Consider the following 22,494-nt stretch of genomic DNA (forward strand, 5'->3'; position numbering starts at 1 on the left):
GAGGTCACGGTTCAATTCCCGGTCAGGGCACAGGCCCGGGTTGCGGGCTCCATCCCCAGTGGGGGGCGTGCAGGAGGCGGCCGGTCCATGATTCTCTCTCATCATGGATGTTTCTCTCTCTCTCTCCTTCTCCCTTCCTCTCTGAAATTGATTTTAAGAAAAAGAAAGAAAAAAGAAAGGCCCTGGCTGGTTTGGCTGAGTGGATAGAGCATCGGCCCTCGGACTGAAGGGTCCCGGGTTCGATTCCGGTCGAGGGCACATACCTCAGTTCCAGTTTCCCAGCCCTGGTCAGGGACATGCAGGAGGCAACCCATGGATGCGTCTCTCTCACATCGATGTTTCTCTCTGTCTCTCCCTCTCCCTTCCACTCTCTCTAAAAATCAATGGGAAAATAGCCTCAGGTGAGGATTAACCGTAAAAAGAAAGGCCAAACGGAACCATCTACCTTAATAAAAGAGAAACATGCAAATTGGTGTCACTCTGCTACATCTACCAGCCAATCAGGGCGGGTATGCAAATTAACCCAACAAAGATGGCGGCGGGCACAGACCTGAAGGCTTGGGTTGCCCCTGGTGATGGAGGAAGCCAAGCTTCTCACCCACCCTGGCCACCGCTCAAGGAGTGGCTGGAAGCCAGCGACCCAGGCTTCCAGCCTGCCCTGGCCACTGCTCAGGGGAGAGAACAGTATGCAGGTGGGCCAGGAACCTGAGATCAATGCAGAGGGGCGCCTGCTCCGAGCCTCGGTGGCATGGCTGGGGGCAGCCACCAATGGACTCACACTCACACACACACACATACACACACACACACGGGGCGCCCGCTCTGAGCCTCTGCTGCCAGACTGTGGCTTAGGCCCGCTCCCCACTAAGCTGACGGTAGGACATCAACTGAGGGCTCCAGAACTGTGAGGCAGGCTGGGCTGAGGGACCCCCACCCCCCAGTGCACAGATTTCGTGCACTGGGATATATATATATATATATATATATATATATATATATATATATATGCCTAAGCAACCATTACAACCAAATAGCCAGAACGGCCGATCGCTATGATGCACGCTGACCACCAGGGGGCAGGTGCTCAAAGCAGGACCTGCTCCCTGGTGGTCAGTGAGCTCCCACAGCCAACCTCCCGCAGCTGGCCAACCTCCCGAAGACCCTCCCCACAGCCGGCAGGCCTCGATCACCTGATTGGGACGGGGCCCTGGGCTGGGAGGGGGAAAGGAGGGTGGGTGGCAGCAGACAAGGCTCCTTTCCCAGGGGTCCAAGGGCTGGATCCCTCCTCAGGGCCAGAGGCCAACCTCCCGTGGTCCCTTCCCAGCATGGCGGCGAGAGAAGGAGGAGGGGGCAGGCAGGGAACCATGCGGTGGAAGGGCTCCGGTGTCAGCAGCCAGCATCTGTTTCTTCTGCAGCGTCTGTTCCAGCCCAGCAACCGTCACCTCCTCTCCCGACCCTGCCGGGGCCTTTGGGTCCCAGGCTGGGACAGGGAAGCGGGGGTGGGTGGCAGCGGACACAGCCCCTTTCCCAGGGGGTCCGAGGGCCAGCTCACTCCTTGGGGCCGGCGGCCAACCTCCCGTGCTCCGTCCCTCCCCACAGCTTGCAGGCCCCAATTGGCCCATCCCTGATTGGCCCCCGATTGCCAGCCAGGCCTAGGGACCCTATCCGTGCATGAATTTCATGCACCAGGCCTCTAGTCCTATATGATAAAAGCCTCATATGCTATGTGTCTGGTCGTCCAGTTGTCCGTTCAACCAATCAAAATGTAATATGCTAATGATATGCTAAGTGAGCTCAACTGCTTGCTATGACGAGCACTGACCACCAGGGGGCAGACAGTCGACCAGTCACTATGACATGCACTGAGCACCAGGGGGGAAGATAGTCAATGCAAGAGCTGCCCCCCGGTGATCAGTGCGCTCCCAGAGGGGGAGCACCGCTCAGCCAGAAGCCAGGCTCAGGGCTGGCGATCACAGTGGCCATGGCAGGAGCCTCCCCCGCCTCTGTGGCAGTCCCACATCCCCCGAGGGCTCCTGGACTGCGAGAGGGTGCAGAACGGACTGAGGGACTCCCCACCCCGCCCAAGTACTGAATTTCGTGCACCGGGCCTCAAGCCTATAATAATAAAAGGGTAATATGCTAATTAGACCGAACGTCCATCCGGGCGGCATTCTGGACGAAGCTGGGCCAGAGCAAAGCCTGGGTCCCGGGTGCCTGGGGGTGGCAGCCGGAGGGAAGCAGCCCAGGTTCCAGGTGCCAGAGGGAAGCCAGTGCCAGCAGCCGGGGGAAGGAAGGCCTACTCTTGCATAAATTTTTGTGCATCAGGCACAAATAAGTTGGGGGGGGGAGGAAGGGGAGGTGGGGCTGCAGCCCACGGCGGAGGGGCTGCGGAGGCGAGGAGAGGACAGAGGCAGGCAGAGTGGGGGCGGCTCCACTAACAAACAGTTTCCACTCACCCCTGTCTCTGACCTAAGGCAGCCAGGAACCCACCACAGCCCTCTGGCGGCTCGGAACCTGGCAGGCGACCAGCAGCAGGGGGGGGGGGGGGGGGGGGGAGGGGGGGGGGTGTAGTGAGAGAAGGAGGAGGTGGGGAGGCAGGGAAGCAGGAACCTGATTGGCCCTGATCGCCAGCCAGGCCTAGGAACCCCACCTGTGCACGAATTTCATGCACCGGGCCTCTAGCTTAGAATTAATGTTAAACATTGAGGTTTCCCTTCATGGAAGTCAGGGTTCTCCTGCAGTGTCCCCCGCAGGTGCAGGGCTGCGGGGTCTCCAGGCTTCTGCGGTGTGGCCACGGCAAAGCTCCCTCCACCTCCCTCCTCCCTGCGGCCAGGGAATGCCGCCCGCTCCGTAATGGTGGGTGCGTTTTGCCAGAGAACTCACATATTTGTTGGCAGGCCAGAGGGATTTTTAAAAAATATATTTTTCGCTTGATTTCAGAGAAAAAGGGAGAGGGAGGGAGAGAGAGATAAGAACATCAGTGATGGGAGAGAAGCATGGATCGGCTGCCTCCTGCACACCCCACACTGGGGATGGAGCCTACAACCCGGGCATGCGCCCTGACCAGGAATCGAACCTGGGACCCTTCAGTCCGCAGGCCGACGCTCTATCCACTGAGCAACACCGGCCAGGGCTGGACAATCAGGTGTTTAAAGACGGTCAGGGTGTCTCCTGGCCACAGACCACGTGCGCTCCCATGGCGAGCGACCACACTTACCTCGTACGGGACACTGGATGGTCACGTTCACCCCCAGGGCCGCCCTCACGGTGCCTCCGACCACGACAGACAGCGGGCCGGGCTCCCGTCCGGTGACGTTCCTTCCCCTGACCAAGATGATGGGCGCCTCTTCATTCAAAGGGAACAGGAAACCATGTTAGTTCAGGCTTTTTTTTTTTTTTTAAATATATTTTGATTGATTTCAGGGAAGGGAGAGAGAGAGAAACATCCATGATGACAGAGAATCCTGGACCAGCTGCCTCCTGCACGCCCCACACTGGGGATCGAGCCTCAACCCGGACCTGTGCCCGGACCGGGAATCGAACCCTGACCTCCTGGTTCCTAGGTCGATGCTAACCCTTGAGCCACGCTGGCCGGGCTAGGTTCAGGTTCTGGCTCTTGGGTAAACCGTGAGCATTGGGCCCACTGTGCCGCGCTCTCTGAGAGCCGGGGACGGGTCCCTGCTGGCTCCGCACCCTCATGGCAGGGAAACGCACAGCTGTCGGGGGGGGGGGGGGGCTCAGTGGACAGACGGACTGACGGATGGACAGATGGGTGGACAAGTCAAAGAGATATCGAGAAGGCTGCACGGCCACAGCCATCGATGGACCATGGGAGCATTGGGGTGGTGTAACCAAGTCCCTCTTGGGTACATTTGATAAAGGAAGGAGTTCAGGAGAGAAGGCCCGGCGTGGATGATGTCTCTGTGGGCGAGTAGGACCAGCACCAGGCTCCGGCTCATGGCTCAGTGGATAGAGCGTCGGCCTGTGGACCAAAGGGTCCCGGGTTCGATTCCAGTCGAAAGCACATGCCTGGGTTGCGGGCTTGATCCCTGGTAGGGGGCGTGCAGGAGGCAGCCGATCCATGATTCTCTCTCATCATTGATGTTTCTCTCTCTCTCCCCCTCTTCCTTCCTCTCTGAATAATCAATAAAAATATATTTAAAAAAATAATAAAAAGTGAAAAAATAAAGGTGACCTCACACATGCCCTTGTGTCATTCAGCTGCTTAGAGCATTGTCCCCATACACCAAGGTTGCGGGTTCGATCCCCCGTCAGGGCACATACAAGAATCAACCAATGAACGCATTGATAAGCGGAACAACACATCGAAGCTTCTCTCTCTCAAACCAATAAATAAATTATTACTTTTTAAAAAGTATGACCAGCCCGGCTGGTGTGGCCCAGTGGCATGCTGGCGTGAGCATCAACCTGTGAACCAGGAGGTCAGGGTTCGATTCCCGGTCAGGGCACAGGCCCGGGTGGCGGGCTCCATCCCCAGTGGGGGGCGTGCAGGAGGCAGCCGATCCATGATTCCCTCTCATCATTGATGTTTCTCTCTCTCTCTCCCTCTCCCTTCCTCTCTCGGAAATCAATACAAATATATATATTTAAAAAGTGCAAATTCTCAGACGCCATCCCAGACCTCCGGGGTGAGAACCTCTGGGAAGGGGGTGTAGAAATCTGTGCTCTAACCCCCTCCCAACCGGTGAGTCTGCTGCTCACAGGAAACCCTGCTCCAGAGGTGCGTTCAAACCCCAGGCCCAGCCCACGTGGCTCCGTGGTTGAGCATCAACCTAGGAACCAGGAGGTCACGGGTTCGATTCCTGGTCAGGGCACAGGCCCGGGTGGCGGGCTCCATCCCCAGTGTGGGGCGGGCAGGAGGCAGCCGACCCATGATCCTCCCTCATCATGGATGTCTCTCTCTCTCTCCCTCTCCCTTCCTCTCTGAGATCCATAAAACTATATTAAAACAAACAAATAAACAAAAACCCAGCCCCAGGCGACCCAGGCGTCACCACGGGGCGTTACCTGCAAACAGCACGGGCGAGGTCGCCATGTCGGAGCCGAGCCGGCTGGCCACGGAGCAGCCATACAGCCCCTGTTCGCTCCTCGTGGGGTTCCGTATCTGCAGCACCCCCGCTCCGGACAGAACGATCCTGGGGGACAGACAGAAGGGGGAGGGAGTCACGTGGCCCGTCGCAGGGCCCTGGGACCACCGCAGGCACCGGCGGGCAGGGATCCCCAAAGACCACCCCGTCGAGCCTCCTGCAAAGGGCAGAGGGTGGCACAGGCCAGAGAGGGCGGACAAGACCTTCCTCGCGGCTGAAACGCGTGGAAATGGCAGCCAGCGCTGCGTCAATGTTTCTCTCTCTCTCCCCCTCCCTTTCTCTCTGAGCTTCCCCATCCCAGCTCCTACCTCACTCGCCAGGAGACGAAGATTTTCAGGATGGACTCGATGCTGCAAATGCTACGTTTTTATAAAAAGACAGACCAACCGGCCGGGTGGCTCAGTGGGTAGAGCGTCGGCCCGCGGACAGAAGGGTCCCGGGTTCGGTTCCGGTCAAGGGCACGGACCTCGGTGGCAGGCTCCTCCCCGGCCCGGGGCCCTGGGCGGGGGGCGTGCAGGAGGCAACCCATCGATGTGTCTCTCTCCCATCGATGTTTCTCTCTGTCTCTCCCTCTCTCTTCCAGTCTCCCTAAGAATCAGTGGGAAAATATCCTTGGGGTGAGGATTAACAAAATATATATGTATGTGTGTATTTATGTGTGTGTGTGTATATTTATTGATTGATTGAAAAACATCAATGCTGAGAGTGAATCATGGACCGGCTGCCTCCTGCACGCCCCCCACTGGGGATGGAGCCCACAACCCGGGCCTGTGCCCAGACCGGGAATCGAACCCGTGACCTCCTGGTTCCTAGGTCGACGCTCAACCACTGAGCCACACTGGCCAGCCTGTTCCTTCTTTTTCTAACTAACATCTCTGCATGAGGCCAAGTTTTCTCCAGGATCTTCAATTCCAACAACATATCCCAACAGATTGGATGCACAAGAGCTTGGGAGAATCCAGATGTATTTTATTAATCTAGACAGGAATTTGCAAGATGTGAAATGATGCCATTGTTACTAGTAAATTTTTGGAAAAATATATCTTTTTAAAAAAAACGATGTTATGTATGCGAACATGTCATGGGCTGATTGCTGTTTTTTTCTAAATGCATTCATCAACAGATGTTTTAAATGCTTCTTGGGTTTTTTTTGTTTGTTTTTTTACTTTTCTTACTGTTGTTGTTAATCCTCACCCAAGGATATTTTTCCATTGATTTTTAGAGAGAGTGGAAGGGAGAGGGAGAGACACAGAGAGAAACATTGATGTGAGAGAGACACATCGATTGGTTGCCTCCCACGCACATACTAACCAGGACTGGGGATGTGCCTGCAACCGAGGTCCGTGCCCTTGACCGGAATCGAACCGAGGACCCTTCAGTCTGCACGTCGACGCTCTACCCACTGAGCCAAACCGACCAGGGCTAAATGTTTCTTGGTTTTAATTTCCAATGTGGTAAACAGCAGTAGATATAATTCAAATTCACAAAACCCTTTGGGCTCATTAATTACTAAAAGATTTGAGAACTGCTCAGCTAGCTGATGTGGGAGGCTTATTCCACGTCTAAAATGTCATTTCACGCCAGGGCAAAATAATTAATTTTTAATAGGCTTTTATTCATTTTAGAGAGGAAGGGAGACGAGAGAGAGCGAAACATCAATGATGAGAGAGCATCATTGATTGGCTGCCTCCTTTACGCCCGCTACTGGGGATGGAGCCCGCAATCTGGGCATGTGCCCTGACCAGGAATTAAACCAACGACCTCTTGGTTCATGGGTTAATACTCAACCACTGAGCCACACAGGCCGGGATTCAATGCAAATTTTAAAAAAGCGAAACGTCTACCGTCTTTCTTTTAATTAAACATGTTTATCTTTTCCTTTTAGGACATAGCTTAGTATCCTATATAATAAAAGCCTAATATGCTAAGTGTCCAGTCGTCTGGTCGGCCATTCAACCAATCAAAGCGTAATATGCTAATGATATGCTAAGGCCACTCAACCACTCGCTATGATGTGCACCGACCACCAGGGGGCAGACGCTCCACCCGGTAGGTGAGCTTGCTGCTGGGGTCCGGCCAATCAGGACTTGAGCGAGACGGGCCGGACACGGCCTGGAGCCCTCCTGCTGTCCCTCCCGGATGGCCAACCTCTCGCGTCCCTCCCCGGCCCTGATCATGCACCAGTGGGGTCCCTCAGCCTACCCTGTGCCCTCTCGCAATCCGGGCTGAGGGACCCTCCCCCCACCCTGAATGCATGAATTGCATGCACTGGGCCTCTAGTGTTATTATAAAAAACTGAATTTTCTCTTGTTTTCCTCTGATAGATCACATATGCGGGTTCATGCACAAAAGACATGATGAAAATAAAACTTGTGATTTTAACACGCCTCAAGGTCTGCAAAACAATTTAACATCTGCTGTCTTGTTTGTGTCTCTTTACCAGTCCCCAGAGAAAGATCAGGTGCCGCTCGAGTTCTTGAATGCAAATGTTCTCTTTTTAAAATACGTTTTGAGAGAGAGAGGAAGCGAGAGGAAGAGAGGGAGAAACATCGATGGCTGCCTCTTGCACGCCCCCTACTGGATTGAGCCTGCAACCTGGGTATGTGCCCTGACTGGGAATCAAACCAGCGACCTCTTGGGTTCATGGGTTGATACTCAACCACTGAGCCACACAGGCCGGGATTCAATGCAAATTTTTTCTTTTAATATTTTATTGATTTTTTTACAGAGAAGAAGGGAGAGGGATAGAGAGCCAGAAACATCGATGAGAGAGATCAACCAGCCGCCTCCTGCACGCCCCCCACTGGGGATGTGCCCGCAACCCAGGTACATGCCCTTGACCGGAATCAAACCTGGGACCCTTCAGTCCGGAGGCCAACGCTCTATCCACTGAGCCACACCGGCCAGGGCTCAATGCAAATTTTAAAAAAAGCAAAATGCCTACTGTCTTACATGTGCGAATAGCAAGATTTAGAGACAGTAAAGGATGCAGAAGGAATGAATATTTCTGCTACTCCCTGTTGTTTTGCGGAAAGTGAATGATCTGTGATACCGTTGCACTCACAGATCACAATCCTTTATAGTAAAAGGCTAATATGCTAAGTGTCCGACCGTTCGTTCGACCGTTCAACCAGTCGCTATGACGCGCACTGACCACCAGGGGCAGATGCTCCAACCGGCAGGTTAGCTTGCTGCTGGGGTCTGGTGCTGGACTCACCCTGGAGCCTACCTCCCACGATCCCTCCTCAGCCGGCCAATCTCCCGTGGTCCCTCCCCAGCCTCTCAAATATTTCTTCTAATTAATTTCCTTTCAATGTGCACGAACCCGTGCACCGAGCCTCTAGTACAAAAGAACATGACTTAATATTTTGTTTTGAAGGGCTCAAGAAAACTTTGGACTGCATTATCTCCTCGTTTTGGGTTTTATGATGTAAAAAAAACTGCACGATATAGAAACGATTTCAGAGGCCCAATCTTCCTGCCAAGGCCATTTATTTCTGTGACTAGAGGCCCAGTGCACGAATTCGTGCATGGGTGGGGTCTGGCCGGCCCACCCTGATTGGGGCGATCGGGCGGGGGCCTGCTGGTGTAGGGGACATGGGTGGTTGGCCGGCCAGGTTAGGGGGTGGCTGATCAGGAGCATGGTCAGCTGGGAGGAGGGCCTGCAGGAAGTTGGTGGGCTGGCCCCGCCTCCTGGTCGAACTCCAGTCAAACTCCCAGGTGAGGGGACCATTTGCATATTACCCTTTTATTATATAGGACTAGAGGCCTGGTGCACAAAATTCATGCATGGGGGTGGTCCCTCAGCCTGGCCTGCACCCTCTCCAATCCGGGACCCCTCAGGGGAGGTCTGACTGCCGGTTTAGGCCCGATACAGGATCGGGCCTAAACCGGCAGTCGGACATCCCTCTTGCAATGCAAGGCTACTGGCTCCTAAACACTCACCTGCCTGCCTGCCTGGTGCCCCTAACTGCACCCCTGCCTGCCTGATCACCCCTAACCACCTCTACCTGCCTGTCTGATCATACCTAAACACATTTGCCTGCCGGCCTGATCGCCCCTAACTGCCCTTTCCTGCTGACCTGGTCGCCCCTAATCACCCTCCCTTGCCGGCCTGGTCACCCCTAACTGCCCTCCCCTGCTGGCCTGAAATCAGGAAAAATATATTTTAAAACAACCAACAAGCCCTACCTAGTTTGGCTCAGTGGATAGAGCCTCGGCCTGCGGACTGAAGGGTCCTGGGTTCGATTCCGGTCAAGGGCACAGGCCCGGGTTGTGGGCTCGATCCCCAGTGTGGGGCGTGCCGGAGGCAGCCGATCCATGATTCTCTCTCATCCTGGATGTTTCTCTCTCTCTCCCTCTCCCTTCCTCTCTGACATCAATAAAAATATATTTAAAAACACACACGCACACAGAAAGCACACAGGCCTCGTGAAAGGAAGCAACGGTCCCCCCACTCACTTCTCCGACGGCTGCAGCGGCACCCCGTCCTTGGTCCACGCGTAGGCGACCTCGCCGGGGCCGGCCAGCTGGCACCGCAGGTGGACGGCCGCCGTCCGGTTGGTGACGTACACCGCGCTCCCGATCGTGGCACGGACGGTCGCATTGAATGACACCGACGCTGGCTGCTGCCGCCTCACCAGCTCCGGTCCCTTCGGCGGGAACGTCAGCCCGCCCGCGTGTCTCCCCCTCGGGCCTTGGGGCGCACGCCCCCCGGGGTCCCCTCTCCCCGGAGCCTGGGCCGGCGCCTCCTCCGGGCTGGCCCTCCAGGGGCGCGCGGCCACCAGCTGGTAGATGACCTGGGACGCCAGGTCGTCGCTCACCTCCCCGGCCTCCACCATCCGGCTCAGGTTCCGGATCAGCCCGTCGAACCGGGCCGTGTCCATGCTGTAGGCGCCCTGCCGGACGGCGGCTTCCAACTGCTCGCCTTGCAGCTCCCAGGACCCGGGGGGGCCTGCATGGCCTTGGGGGCAGGGCCCCAGGAGGGCGCGGAGCACCTGGCCCTCGGGCCCGTCCAGCTCATTGCGGTCCTTCCACATCTGCCTCGAGGCCTGCCAGGCCCCCAGAGCGTCAGCTCGGCCCTGGCCCGCGGCCGGGGGTCCCTGGGGCGCGATGAGCCGGTTGTCGGTGCCGATGAGCTTGAGGACCAAGGTCTCCCGGGCGGGGCCGGCCACGCAGCCGTACACGCCGCCGTCGGGGGCGGCCAGGCCGTGGATCTTCAGGGACCCCGACTTGGTGACGCCCCGGCGCTCGGAGGGCTGCAGGCAGCGGCCGTCCTTCTCCCACTGGATCCGGGCCTTCGGGAAGCGGCGCACCGGGCACCGGATCAGCACCGACGTGTTGGGCAGCAGGTAGGCCCGGCCGCCCACCGTCAGCTGGACGCGCTTCTCCTCCCGTGTCTGGATGTACACGCGCTGGACGGCCAGGATCTGGGGGCCCTGATCGCGGGGGGTTGGCTGCGTCTCTGCCTTCCTCTCTGCGGGGAACACAAAGAAACAAGCGCCCCCCCTGGCTGGTGTGGCTCAGTGGATAGAGCGTCGGCCTGCAGATGGAAGGGTCCCGGGTTCGATTCCCGGTCAGGGCACATGCCCAGGTTGGGGGCTCCATCTCCAGTGTGGGGCGTGCAGGAGGCAGCTGATCCATGATTCTCTCTCATCATTGATGTTTCTATCTCTCTCCTTCTCCCTTCCTCTCCGAAATTAATCTATACTAATAAAAGGGTAATATACTAATTAGATTGGACGAAGCCATGTGGCGGGGGGCGAGGCAGAGGCAGTTAGGGGCAACCAGGCTGGCAGGGGAGCAGTTAGGGGGATTAGGCAGGCAGGCAGCGGGGTTAGGGGCAATCAGGCAGGCAGGCAAGTGGTTAGGGGTCAATCAGGCAGGCAGGCAGAGTGGTTAGGGTGATCAGGCAGGCAGAGTGGTTAGGGGTGATCAGGCAGGCAGAGAGGTTAGGGGTGATCAGGCAGGCAGGCAGAGGGGTTAGGGGCGATCAGGCAGGCAGAGTGGTTAGGGGTGATCAGGCAGGCAGGCAGAGGGGTTAGGGGCGATCAGACAGGCAGGCAGAGGGATTAGGGGCGATCAGGCAGGCAGGCAGAGGGGTTAGGGGCGATCAGGCAGGCAGGCAGAGGGGTTAGGGGCGATCAGGCAGGCAGGCAGAGGGGTTAGGGGTGATCAGGCAGGCAGAGAGGTTAGGGGCGATCAGGCAGGCAGAGTGGTTAGGGGCGATCAGGCAGGCAGGCAGAGGGGTTAGGGGCGATCAGGCAGGCAGAGGGGTTAGGGGCGATCAGGCAGGCAGAGTGGTTAGGGACGATCAGGCAGGCAGGTGGTTAGGGGCGATCAGGCAGGCAGAGTGGTTAGGGACGATCAGGCAGGCAGGTGGTTAGGGGCGATCAGGCAGGCAGAGTGGTTAGGGGCGATCAGGCAGGCAGGCAGGTGAGTGGTTAGGATCCAGTGGTCCCAGATTGGAGAGGGCGCAGGCCTGGCTGAGGGACATCCCTTGCGTGCACGAATTTCGTGCACTGGGCCTATGTAATAATAATAATAAAAATAATAATAATAATAAAATGCCAACAAACATCTCAGGAATAAAAGTTTCGACAGCAATCTTCCAAGGCTGACACAAGCCAACAAATGTATATTTTTTCCTCTTTGAAAACACTGGCGGCCCGGCCGGTGTGGCTCAGTGGTTGAAGGTTGACCTATGTACCAGGAGGTCACGGTTCCATTCCTGGTCAGGGCACAGGCCCGGGTTGTAGGCTCGATCCCCAGTGTGGGGCGTGCAGGAGGCAGCCGATCCATGATTCTCTCTCATCATGGATGTTTCTCTCTCTCTCTCGCTCCCTCTCCCTTCCTCCCTGAAATCAATAAAACACAAAACAAAGCACACAAAACCACCTGAGAATTAAAACCTGAATAACGAACGGTATACACTCGTAGATGAGAGTAAATTGCACAACTATCTCAGGCCTTGAGCAGCAAAGAATGCAACTTTCAATGCAATGCGTGAAAACGTGTTATTTTAAAAAGCCCTGGTGTGGTAGGCATGAGGTTCCACGGGAAATGTTTAAAAGCCAGTCCACCCATTAGGATGGGTTCCTGGGAGTGGGATACAGACCACAGCACGGGTGAACTGGGTGATGTTTTTTAATTTTAATTTCCCATTCTAACCTTTTTAAAGAAATTGATTTCAGACAGGAATGGGGCGGGTGGGGGGGGCGGAGAGAAACATCCATGATGAGAGAGAATCACAGATCGGCTGCCTCCTGCACGCCCCCCACTGGGGATGGAGCCTGCCACCCGGGCCTGTGCCCTTGACCGGGAATCAAACCCTGACCTCCTGGTTCCTAGGTTCAACCCTCCACCCCTGAGCCACGTGGGCCGGGCAGAAATATTAGTCTTTTTCTTTCTTTTTCCACCTTAAGGCTTATCGTCTTCCTCGGGTCCCCGCCAGCTGCCACAGTCATGTATGATGTCATCTCGGACCACATGGCATGGCCGCCTGACCGCGCCGTCTCCCACATGTTGTTCTGTTATTTCAGCGGGAGCCGCCGGCGTGGCTTTCATTCCTCTCTCCTCTCGGGCAGCCTGTGGTCTGGCCACAGGGCTATAAAACCAGCCACAGCTCACGGAAATGAGACGATGCAGCTCGGAGCGCGAGGGCGCGTCAGACCCACAGACGGTCTTGAATTCCAGGATCCAGGGCTCCGTGAGTCTGGGGATCCCAAATTCTCGGAAGCACAAGATTTCGAAAATGTGTTCTCAAAGAATTCCCAGGGGCACCCCCCCCACACCGACCCCCCAAAAAGGCCCCATTAATGCTGTCCATGAATCAGCAGGGAGAGGTGGCTAGGAGCCCGGGCTTAGCAATCAGACAGACTGTGGTTAGCGGGCCCGGGGGCCAACGGGCAGCTAGGGACCTGGTCAGGTCTCAGATCGTCTCCAAATCTTGGATTCCTCGTCTCTAAACAGGGATTATATCTGCCTCCAAATAAATGAGCTGATGCACGAAAGGAACTCTACTTAATAAGGGCTCAGTAAGTGCTATTCGTTTATATATTTTTATTGGTTTCAGAGAAGAAGGGAGAGGGAGAGAGAGAGAGAAACATCCATGATGAGAGAGAATCATGCATCGGCTGCCTCCTGCACGCCCCACACTGGGGATCGAGCCCACAACCCGGGCATGAGCCCTGACTGGGAATCGAACCCTGACCTCCTGGTTCCTAGGTCGATGCTTAACCACTGAGCCACGCCGGCGGAGCAATGCTATTACTTTTTTAAAGGTTGTTATTGTGTTTCTTGATTTGTTTTGCAAGTTGTTGGTGAACTTAAGATTATATATATATATATATATATATATATATATATATATATATTGCCCCATATATATATTGCCCCTAGCGGTATTAAAATAAAAGTTAACTGCCAGGCCGGTGTGGTTCCGTGGTTGAGCGTTGACCTATGAACCAGGAGGTCGAAGTGTGATTCCCAGTCAGGGCACATGCCCAAGTTGGGGGCTCCATCCCCAGTAGGGGGCTTGCAGGAGGAAGGCAATCCATGATTCTCTTTCATGATGGATGTTTCTCTCTCTCTCCCCTTCCTCTTAAAAAACAACAACATATATATATATTTTTAAAAAAATAACAGTTTCTGATTTTTTTTTTCTTGCCATTAGTGCAGTAAAGTACCTGAAATCATTAATGTCACTTTCCAGGTGAATAATGAAAGATGGTGAAATATCAACCTGGCCCCCTCCCTACCTCCTCCCTGCACCCGTGCTGCCCTATTTTCACACGCTGTAGGGACAGCCCACAATTCCTTTCTCGTCACCCTCGTGCATCAAACATACATGTGCACGTGTAACACATATGCTCTTGTGTATCCTGAAAATGCGGTAATTGGATACTTAAAAAAATGCTTATCTCACCTGGCCGGCGTGAGATGTAGTTTCTTTAAAAAAGAGACCTAAAATACATTTGTCCTGTGGGCAGATAGTCCTTACAACAATTCTAACTTCTGATGGGCTTGCCTGACCTACAGATTAGAAATACTCCCTTGAGCCCTGGCTGGGTAGGTCAGTGGTTAGAGCGCCGGCCTACTACACCAAGGTTGTAGGATCGATTCCCGGTCAGGGCACATACAAGGAGCTACCAATGAATGCATAAAGAAGTGGAACAATAGCTCTAGCCACTGTGGCTCGGTGGATAGAGCGTCGGCATGGGGACTGAAGGGTCCTGGGTTCGATTCCCGGTCAGGGCACACGCCCGGGTTGCAGGCTCGATTCCCAGTGTGGGGCGTGCAGGAGGCACCGATCCATGATTCTCTCTCATCATGGATGTCTCTCTCTCTCCCTCTCCCTTCCTCTCTGACGTCAATACAAACATATATTTTTTTAAAAGTGGAAGAACAAATCAATGTTCCTCTCTCTCTCCTTCCCTCTCCTGTCTCCCTCCCTCCCTTCCTCTCCATGAAAGTCAGTTGCTATTTGGATGATATGAAGCCATTGGAACAAGACGAGCAGACGTCCACATACTTACTGCTGCAGGCTGGCATCTGGCAGGACCGCACGAGAGGGGGCCCTGGAAGCTCCCCGCACAGGGCCTCGCTGACGGGGACCCGCCTGCCCTTGGCCGTCAGCCTCTGGCACACCTGCTTCCTCCGCTGGGTCCCAACACCACAGCTGACGGAGCACTGCGGGGGCAACGGGGCGACAGCGTGAACAGAGCCTGTGCAGCAGACGGCCAGGCCAGAGGGGACTGTGGGTATGGGAGCGTCGACACGTGGCCGTTCCCTAGCGCCATCGTCTTTAAATATATATATATGTATATCTAACCTAATAAAAGAGAAACATGCAAATTGACTGTAACTTTGCTACACCCCAAGCCACGCCCACAAGCCAATCAGAGCGACCACATGCAAATTAACCCAACCAAGATGGTGGCCAGCAGCCACGGAGCTGGAGCAAGCAGGAGGCTTGGCTGCCCGGGTGATAGAGGAAGCCAAGATTCCCGCTTGCCCTGGCTGGCTGTGGCCTCTGCTCAAGGCAACAAAGTTTCAATTATAGAAGGTAAATAAATCCTAGATACCTGCTTCCAGCCAGCCTCCACTGGGAGCTTGAGTGGCTGGGTGGGGGCCATGGCCAGCCTGCAAACAGCCATCAGCTCCTCACCCAGACTGGCCACACCCTCAAGGGGTGAGGGTCCCTGCTGGGGGACTTGACCAGCCGGCAAACAGCCCTCAGCCCTGCACCCAGGCTGGCCAGGCACCCCAGCAGGACCCCCCTCCCTGAAGGGGGTGTGGCCAACCTGAAAATGTCCCTCAGCCCATCACCCAGGCTGGCTAGGCACCCCAGCAGGGACCTCCACCCTGAAGGGGGTGTGGCCAGTCTGAAAACAGCCCTCAGCCCTCTTGCAGGCTGGCCAGGCACCCAAGCGGGACCCCCATCCTGATCCGGGACACTCTTCAGGGCAAACCAGCCAGCCCCCACCCATGCACCAGGCATATAATAAAAGGGTAATATGCAAATTGATCCTAACAGCAGAACAACTGGGAATGACTGGTCGCTATGACACACATTGACCACCAGGGGGCAGACGCTCAATGCAGGAGCTGCCCCCTGGTGGTCAGTGCACTCCCACAGGGGGAGCTCTGCTCAGCCACAAGCCAGGCTGACGGCTGCCAGCAGAGCAGTGATGGCGGGAGCCTCTCCTGCCTCCTCAGCAGCGCTAAGGATGTCTGACTGCAGCTTAGGCCTGGTCTCTGCTGGCAAGTAAACATCCCCCAAGGGCTCCTGGGCTGCCAGAGGGATGTCTGATTGCCAGCTTAGGCCCAATCCCTCGGGGCACGGGCCTAAGCCAGCAAGTAGACATCCCTCGAGGGGTCCCAGACTGCGAGAGGGCACAGGCCGGGCTGAGGGGGACCCCCCCCCCCCCAGTGCACAAATTTTTGTGCACTGGGCCTCTAGTCTATACTAATAAAAGGGTAATATGCTAATTAGACCGGACGTCTTCCGGATATCCTTCCGGACAAAGCCATGGTGGCAGGGGCCAAGGCAGAGGCAGTTAGGGGCGATCAGGCCAGCTGTCAGGTGAGCAGTTAGGAGCCAGCGATTCCAGATTCCAAGAGGGATGTCTGACTGCCGGTTTAGGCCCGATCCTTGTGGGACATTCCCTGAGGGGTCCCGGGTTGGAGAGGGTGCAGGTCGGGCTAAGGGACCACCCCTCTGTGCATGAATTTTGTGCACCGGGCCTCTAGTATATATATATATACATATATATATATATATTTTTTTTTTTTTAATATATTTGTATTGATTTCAGAAAGGAAGAGGGAGGGTGAGAGAGAAAAACACCAATGATGAGAATCATTGATCGGCTGCCTCCTGCATGTCCCTTACTGGGGATTGAGCCTGCAACCCAGACATGTGCCCTTGACCAGAATCGAACCCGGGACCCTTCAGTCCACAGGCTGACGGTCTAGCCACTGAGCCAAACCGACTAGGGCTTGAAATATATTTGTATTGATGTCAGAGAGGAAGGGAGAGAGAGAGAGAGAGAAACATCCATGATGAAAGAGAATCATGGATCGATTGCCTCCTGCATGTCCCCTACTTGGGATCCAACCCGAAACCCGGGCATGTGCCCTGTCCAGGAATCGAACCGTGACCTCCTGGTTCCTAGGTCGGTGCTCAACCACTGAGCCACGCCGGCCGGGCCACCATCGTCTTTTAAGACATGGATAGTTTCCCTGTCTTTTCTCCTCTCTCCTTCCCTCCTCCTCTTCTACTTTCTCTCTGTTATTTCTTTCCCAGATAGTAATTAACTTCCTGTAATTCACTGTTGGATTTTGTTTCTTTTGTAACATCTCTTGTAATTGATGTCTAATTTATTTTTAAGCGATTTGTTTATATAGTAAGTTGACTGTCTTAAAAAAAATTAAAATGACCAAGAATTGCCCGGCCAGTGTTGCTCAGTGGTTGTGCATGCAGCGGTAAAGCAGGAGGTCACAGTTCGATTCCCGGTCAAGGGCACAGGCCAGGGTTGCAGGCTTGATCCCCAGTGTGGGGCGTGCATGAGGCAGATGATCCATGATTCTCTCTCATAATGGATGTTTCTCTCTCTCCCTCCTTCTCCCTTCCTCTCTGAAATAAATAAAAATATCTGTAATAATAAAAGCGTAATATGCTAATTAGACTGGACATCTTCCGGAAGTCCTTCCAGATGACCTTCCGGATGAAGCCTGGGTCCCATGTTTCTGCCAGTGGCCGCAGGGAAGCCCGGGTTCTGGGTGCTAGAGGGAAGCCGGTGCCGGCAGCTGGGGGAAGGAAGGCCTATTCTTGCACAAATTTCGTGCACCTGGCCTCTAGTCTATATATAAAAGCCTAATATACTAATTGTCCCTTTGACAGTTCGACCATTCAACCAGTCGTTATTATGCACACTGACCACCAGGGGGCAGATGCTCCGACCGGTAGGTTAGCTTGCTGCTGGGGTCCAGCCAATTGGGACTGGGTGAGAGGGGCTGGACATGTCTTTCAGCCTTCCTGCTGTCCATCCCCGGCCCCGATGGTGCAACAGTGGGGTCCCTCAGCCTGGCCTGCACCCTCTTGCAATCTTGGACCCCTCAGGGAATGTTGAAGAGTGGATTTCGGCCAGGCCGAGGGACCCCACTGGTGCACGAATCCGTGCACCGGGCCTCTAGCATTTTAATAAAACAAAGCAGGGCCTGCGAAGCCGGGAAGGGCCCTCACCTCGGACCAGTTGCCAGCGGAGAGCTGCGGAGGGCAGTCGGTCCTGGCGCAGGACTTACGGGACGAGGCCTTGGGGCCGTGGCACAGTTCATCGGAGAGAGTCAGGAAGCTGCCGTCGGTCAGCAGCTGCCGGCAGGTGACCCTCCGGTGCTGGGTGCCCCCGCCGCACGTCCTGGGACACTGAGGGGACGGAGGAGGGGCGTCAGGGCAGGGGTCACCCCAGGAGCCTGGCGGGTGGCGGGGCGTGGGGGGCGCGCACAGGCTGCCTACCGGCTGCCAGTCATCAATGTGCCAGCCGGGAGGGCAGTCAAACTGATTGCAGGCCTGCAGGGCGTGGGGCTTGTCAGGGCCACACTCCGCGGCCGGGACGGGCGTCTCCCCGGGGTGCAGGCAGTACACGTCCCGCGTCTGGATGCCCACGCCGCAGGTCGCCGAGCAGGGCCCCCAGGAGCCCGTGTGCCACCTGCGCGGAGGAGAAGTGGGAGGTCGGACGGTCCCACGAGACCGCGTGCAGCGTGAAAGGTGGACGATTTCAGGTCCTCGGATCCCACGCAGACTTCACACCCGGAGCACAGCCTCTCTGGCAGTATTTGCAGCTCAGATACAATAAGGTGAGGTTTATTTTTAAAAAATATATTCGTGACAGCCCCGATGAGGCCGGGACGGCCCCGGTGAGGTTGGGACAGCCCCGGTGAGGCTGAAACGGCTCCGGTGAGGTTGGGACGGCCCCGGTGAGGTCGGGACGGCCCCGGTGAGGCTGAAACGGCCCCGGTGAGGTTGGGACGGCCCCGGTGAGGTTGGGATGGCCCCAGTGAGGCTGAAACGGCCCCGGTGAGGTTGGGATGGCCCCGGTGAGGCTGAAACGGCCCCGGTGAGGTTGGGACGGCCCCGGTGAGATTGGGACGGCCCCGGTGAGGCTGAAACGGCCCCGGTCAGGTCGGGACGGCCCCGGTGAGGTTGGGACAGATAATGGGGACCAGTATAGATTGATGAACAGCGGTAGATGCAGAGGCAGAGCAGCATTGAACAGACTGTCAAACTGCAGTGGGAAGCCTGGGGAGGGTTTGGGGGTGGAGGGGGGCGTTAAGAGATCAACCGAAGGACTTGTATGCATGCAGATAAGAATAAGTAATGGACACAAGCCACTGGGGGGTAGGGGAGGCCGGGGGAAAGTCAAGGGGGGGAAAAAGGAGACATATGTAATACTCTTTGTAATACTTTAAGAAATAAAAATTATATAAAAAAAAGAACTTAAGCTTCAGAGCTCTCATTTGTACAGCCAAGTGCATGTAGTAGTGGAAAGGCTGAATTATCTTTCTATTGTCTTTATAGAAAATATTACAGTCATAATATGACAATCTCTAGAGGAGTATGAAGCTAAAAATATTTTTTAAATTACAGCAGTGTAACAGGCAGTTAATTGATAAAAAATGTTATGCTATTTTTCTTAAAATGAATAAATAAATAAATAAATAAATAAATAAATAATATATTCATATTGACTTCAGAGGGGAAGGGAGAGGGAGAGAGAGAGAAACATCCATGATGAGAGAATCACGGATCGGCTGCCTCCTGCACGCCCCACACGGGGGATGGAGCCCACAACCCGGGCCTGTGCCCTGACCGGGAATCGAACCCTGACCTCCTGGTTCACAGATCCATGCTCAACGCCATGTTTAATGCGGACAAAAGCCGGCTATCGGGGATTCCTGAGGCCAGCAACGCCGTATCTGCACATGGAAGCAAGCATCTGGCTGCTGCTTGGCCAGCGTGGCTCCGTGGTAGCGTGCCGGCCTGTGTGCCCGAGGGTCGTGGGTTCGATTCCCGGTCAAGGGCATGTACGTGGGTTGCAGGTCTGATAGGCGGGGCTCGGATGGGAAGCAACCAATTGATGTGTCTCTCTCACATGGATGTTTCTCTCTCTCCCCCCTCTATTCTCTCTAAAAAAAAAAAAAATCAATGGAAAAGAGTAGCCTCACTCCTTGGGTGGGGATTAAAAAAAAAAAGCCCTGGCCAGTTTGGCGCATGGGATACAGTGTTGGCCTGGGGACTGAAGGGTCCCGGGTTCGAATCCAGTCAAGGGCACATGCCCGGGTTGTGGGCTCCATCCCCAGTGTGGGGTGTGCAGGAGGCAGCCAACCCTTGATTCTCTCTGATCATGGATGTTTCTCTCTCTCTCTCTCTCCCTGTCCCTTCCTCTCTGAAACCAATTTAAAAATACATTTTTAAAAAATGAATCTGGCTGCAGCATAGCTTGAGCGGAGGAGGGAGAACTGGGAAGCAGGCTGGGAGGCCAGCCGTGGGCGGACCCACATGGCTCCACGCACAGGCCCGCGTCCCGGGAGCACGAGACGGCACGTACCGGGGCGGGCAGGGCTCCGTGTTGCAGGCCTGGCTCATGGCGGGCGGCCGGTGGAGCGTGTCACACAGCGAGTCGTTGACCGTCTGCCCGGTCTGGGCGTGTAGACACACCGCGATGGCCTCTTGGTGGCCTGGAGGGTGGAGAGAGACAAAAATGCAAGTGATTTTTTTTAAGTCTTTTATATATTTTTTTAAATTTTTTTTTATTCATTTCAGAGAGGAAGGGAGAGGGAGAGAGAGTTAGGGTTTGATTCCTGGTCAGGGCACCTGCCCGGGTGGTGGGCTCCATCCCCAGCGTGGGGCGTGCAGGAGGCAGCCGATCCACGATTCTCTCTCATCACTGATGTATCTCTCTCTCTCTCTCTCTCTCTCTCTCTCTCTCTCTCTCTCTCTTCCTTCCTCTTTGAAATGAACATTTTCTCCATATCACTGCACAGGTGCTAACTTGGATGTATAACCTTCATTAAAATTCTCATATATCAGTGGTTCTCAACCTTCCTGACGCCGCGACCCTTTAATACGGCTCCTCACGCTGTGGTGACCCCCAACCATAAAATTATTTTCGTTGCTACTGCATCACTGTCATGTTGCTACTGTTAGGAATCATCATGTAAATATCTGATATGCAGGATGTATTTTCATTGTTACAAATGGAACGTAATTAAAGCATCGTGATTCATCACAGAAACAATATGTCATTATAGATGTGTTTTCCGATGGTCTTAGGTGACCCCTGTGAAAGGGTCGTTTGACCCCCAAAGGGGTCGCGACCCACAGGTTGAGAACCGCTGTCAGATGGTCTGACTTTCTCCTCATTCGCTATCACTGTAATTAGCAATACGTCTAATGCTACACCTCCCGCGGGGAAAGCGCTTTCAAATGTAGGATTTGAGGCCACCGTCACCTTGTGAGGTCCAAAGAGCAGGGTCCCTATCTCCATGGTGTTCCTTTAACAGGAAGGACATGGCCCTGGCTGGTGTGGCTCAGTGGACAGCGCGTCGGCCCTCGGACCGAAGGGTCCCTGGTTTGATTCCGGCCAAGGGCATGGACCTCGGTTTCAGGCTCGATCCCCGGCCCTGGTCGGGGCGCATGTCTCTCTCACATCCATGTTTCTGTCTGTCTGTCTGTCTCTCTCCCCCCTCTCCCTTCCGCTCTCTCTAAAAATCAATGGGAAAATAATCCTGGGGCGAGGATTAACAAACAAAAACAACATAAAAACAAAAAGCAAGCCGGCCCGTGTGGCTCAGTGGTTGAGCGTCGACCTAGGAACCAGGAGGTCCCGGGTTCGATTCCCGGTCAGGGCACAGGCCCGGGTTTCGGGCTCGATCCCCAGTGCGGGGCGTGCAGGAGGCGGCCGATCTGTGATTCTCTCTCATCATGGATGTTTCTCTCCCTCTCCCTTCCTCTCTGAAATCAATAAAAACATATTTTAAAAAACTCTCTCTCTCACACACACACAAAACAAAGTAAGGAGCCTGAGGTTTGGAGAGAAAAGGAAGACACCAAAGAAGGGGTAGATTGCAGACTGAAAGTGTGATTTCCTGCCTTCTGTTCAGCTGTCTCCCCGCGCCCCCCCCCCCCGCCCCCCCCCCCCCCATGTCCTCCGAGGATTCCAAGACACAACACGGCCACCGGCGTCCCCAAGCAGGGACCCTCCCTGTGCAAACAGAAACCCTCCTGGCCTTCACTCCCTTCCGGCCAGACAGGGGTGTCTAACCCCAAAGCCCACGCCTCCACCGCCACCCTTGTCCGTTGCGATGGAAGGAATGATCGGGGCGTCAGATCGGAACAGACGATAAATCAAACGTTCGACGACAAAAAAAAAAATCAAAGGAAAATTATAACAGCAACCGACCGGCTGGTGGAAATACGGAAATGTATCCAGTTTCAGGCAAGAATGTGGGTTCCATTATGTTGGAAGATTGCGGTTCGTTTTTCCGAACGCCGCGCTCAATCCCACCCCCGGACAGCGTTTTACAGAACTCGGTGTTTGCCAGAGGATATAGCCAGTATGTGTCTGTGAGGCTTAGTTTTTTTTGACTTAAACTCTTCCTGCTTCCTAATCTTAGGTTCCTGGCCACGGCAGGACACAGTCTGAAATCTCCAGGCACCGTCCATAAACTTGTTGTTAAAAATATATATAATTTTATTGACTTCAGAGAGGAAGGGAGAGGGAGAGAGGGATAGAAACATCCATGATGAGAGAGAATCATGGATTGGCTGCCTCCTGCACGCCCCCCACTGGGGATCGAGCCCACAACCAGGGCGTGTGCCCTT

At 54.9% G+C, this 22,494-nt stretch overlaps 1 protein-coding gene across 1 annotated transcript in view; it reads right to left on the minus strand.

Annotated features, from left to right (window-relative positions):
• Window positions 1-22,494, minus strand: part of ADAMTSL3 (ADAMTS like 3) — a 135,808-nt gene that overhangs the window by 15,347 nt on the left and 97,967 nt on the right. The window contains exons 17-23 of the mRNA XM_070400445.1: window positions 20,219-20,348; window positions 18,127-18,319; window positions 17,857-18,036; window positions 14,645-14,798; window positions 9,570-10,584; window positions 5,029-5,156; window positions 3,218-3,346 (exon numbers count right to left, since the gene is read on the minus strand). Of these exons, the coding sequence (XP_070256546.1) occupies window positions 3,218-3,346; window positions 5,029-5,156; window positions 9,570-10,584; window positions 14,645-14,798; window positions 17,857-18,036; window positions 18,127-18,319; window positions 20,219-20,348 (1,929 nt within the window). The remainder of the gene's footprint in view (window positions 1-3,217; window positions 3,347-5,028; window positions 5,157-9,569; window positions 10,585-14,644; window positions 14,799-17,856; window positions 18,037-18,126; window positions 18,320-20,218; window positions 20,349-22,494) is intronic.

This window comes from Myotis yumanensis, unplaced genomic scaffold (genome assembly GCF_028538775.1).
Source record: "Myotis yumanensis isolate MYYU_CA2020_CCGP unplaced genomic scaffold, mMyoYum1.0.hap1 SCAF_20, whole genome shotgun sequence".
In the NCBI taxonomy this organism is placed as follows: domain Eukaryota; kingdom Metazoa; phylum Chordata; class Mammalia; order Chiroptera; family Vespertilionidae; genus Myotis; species Myotis yumanensis.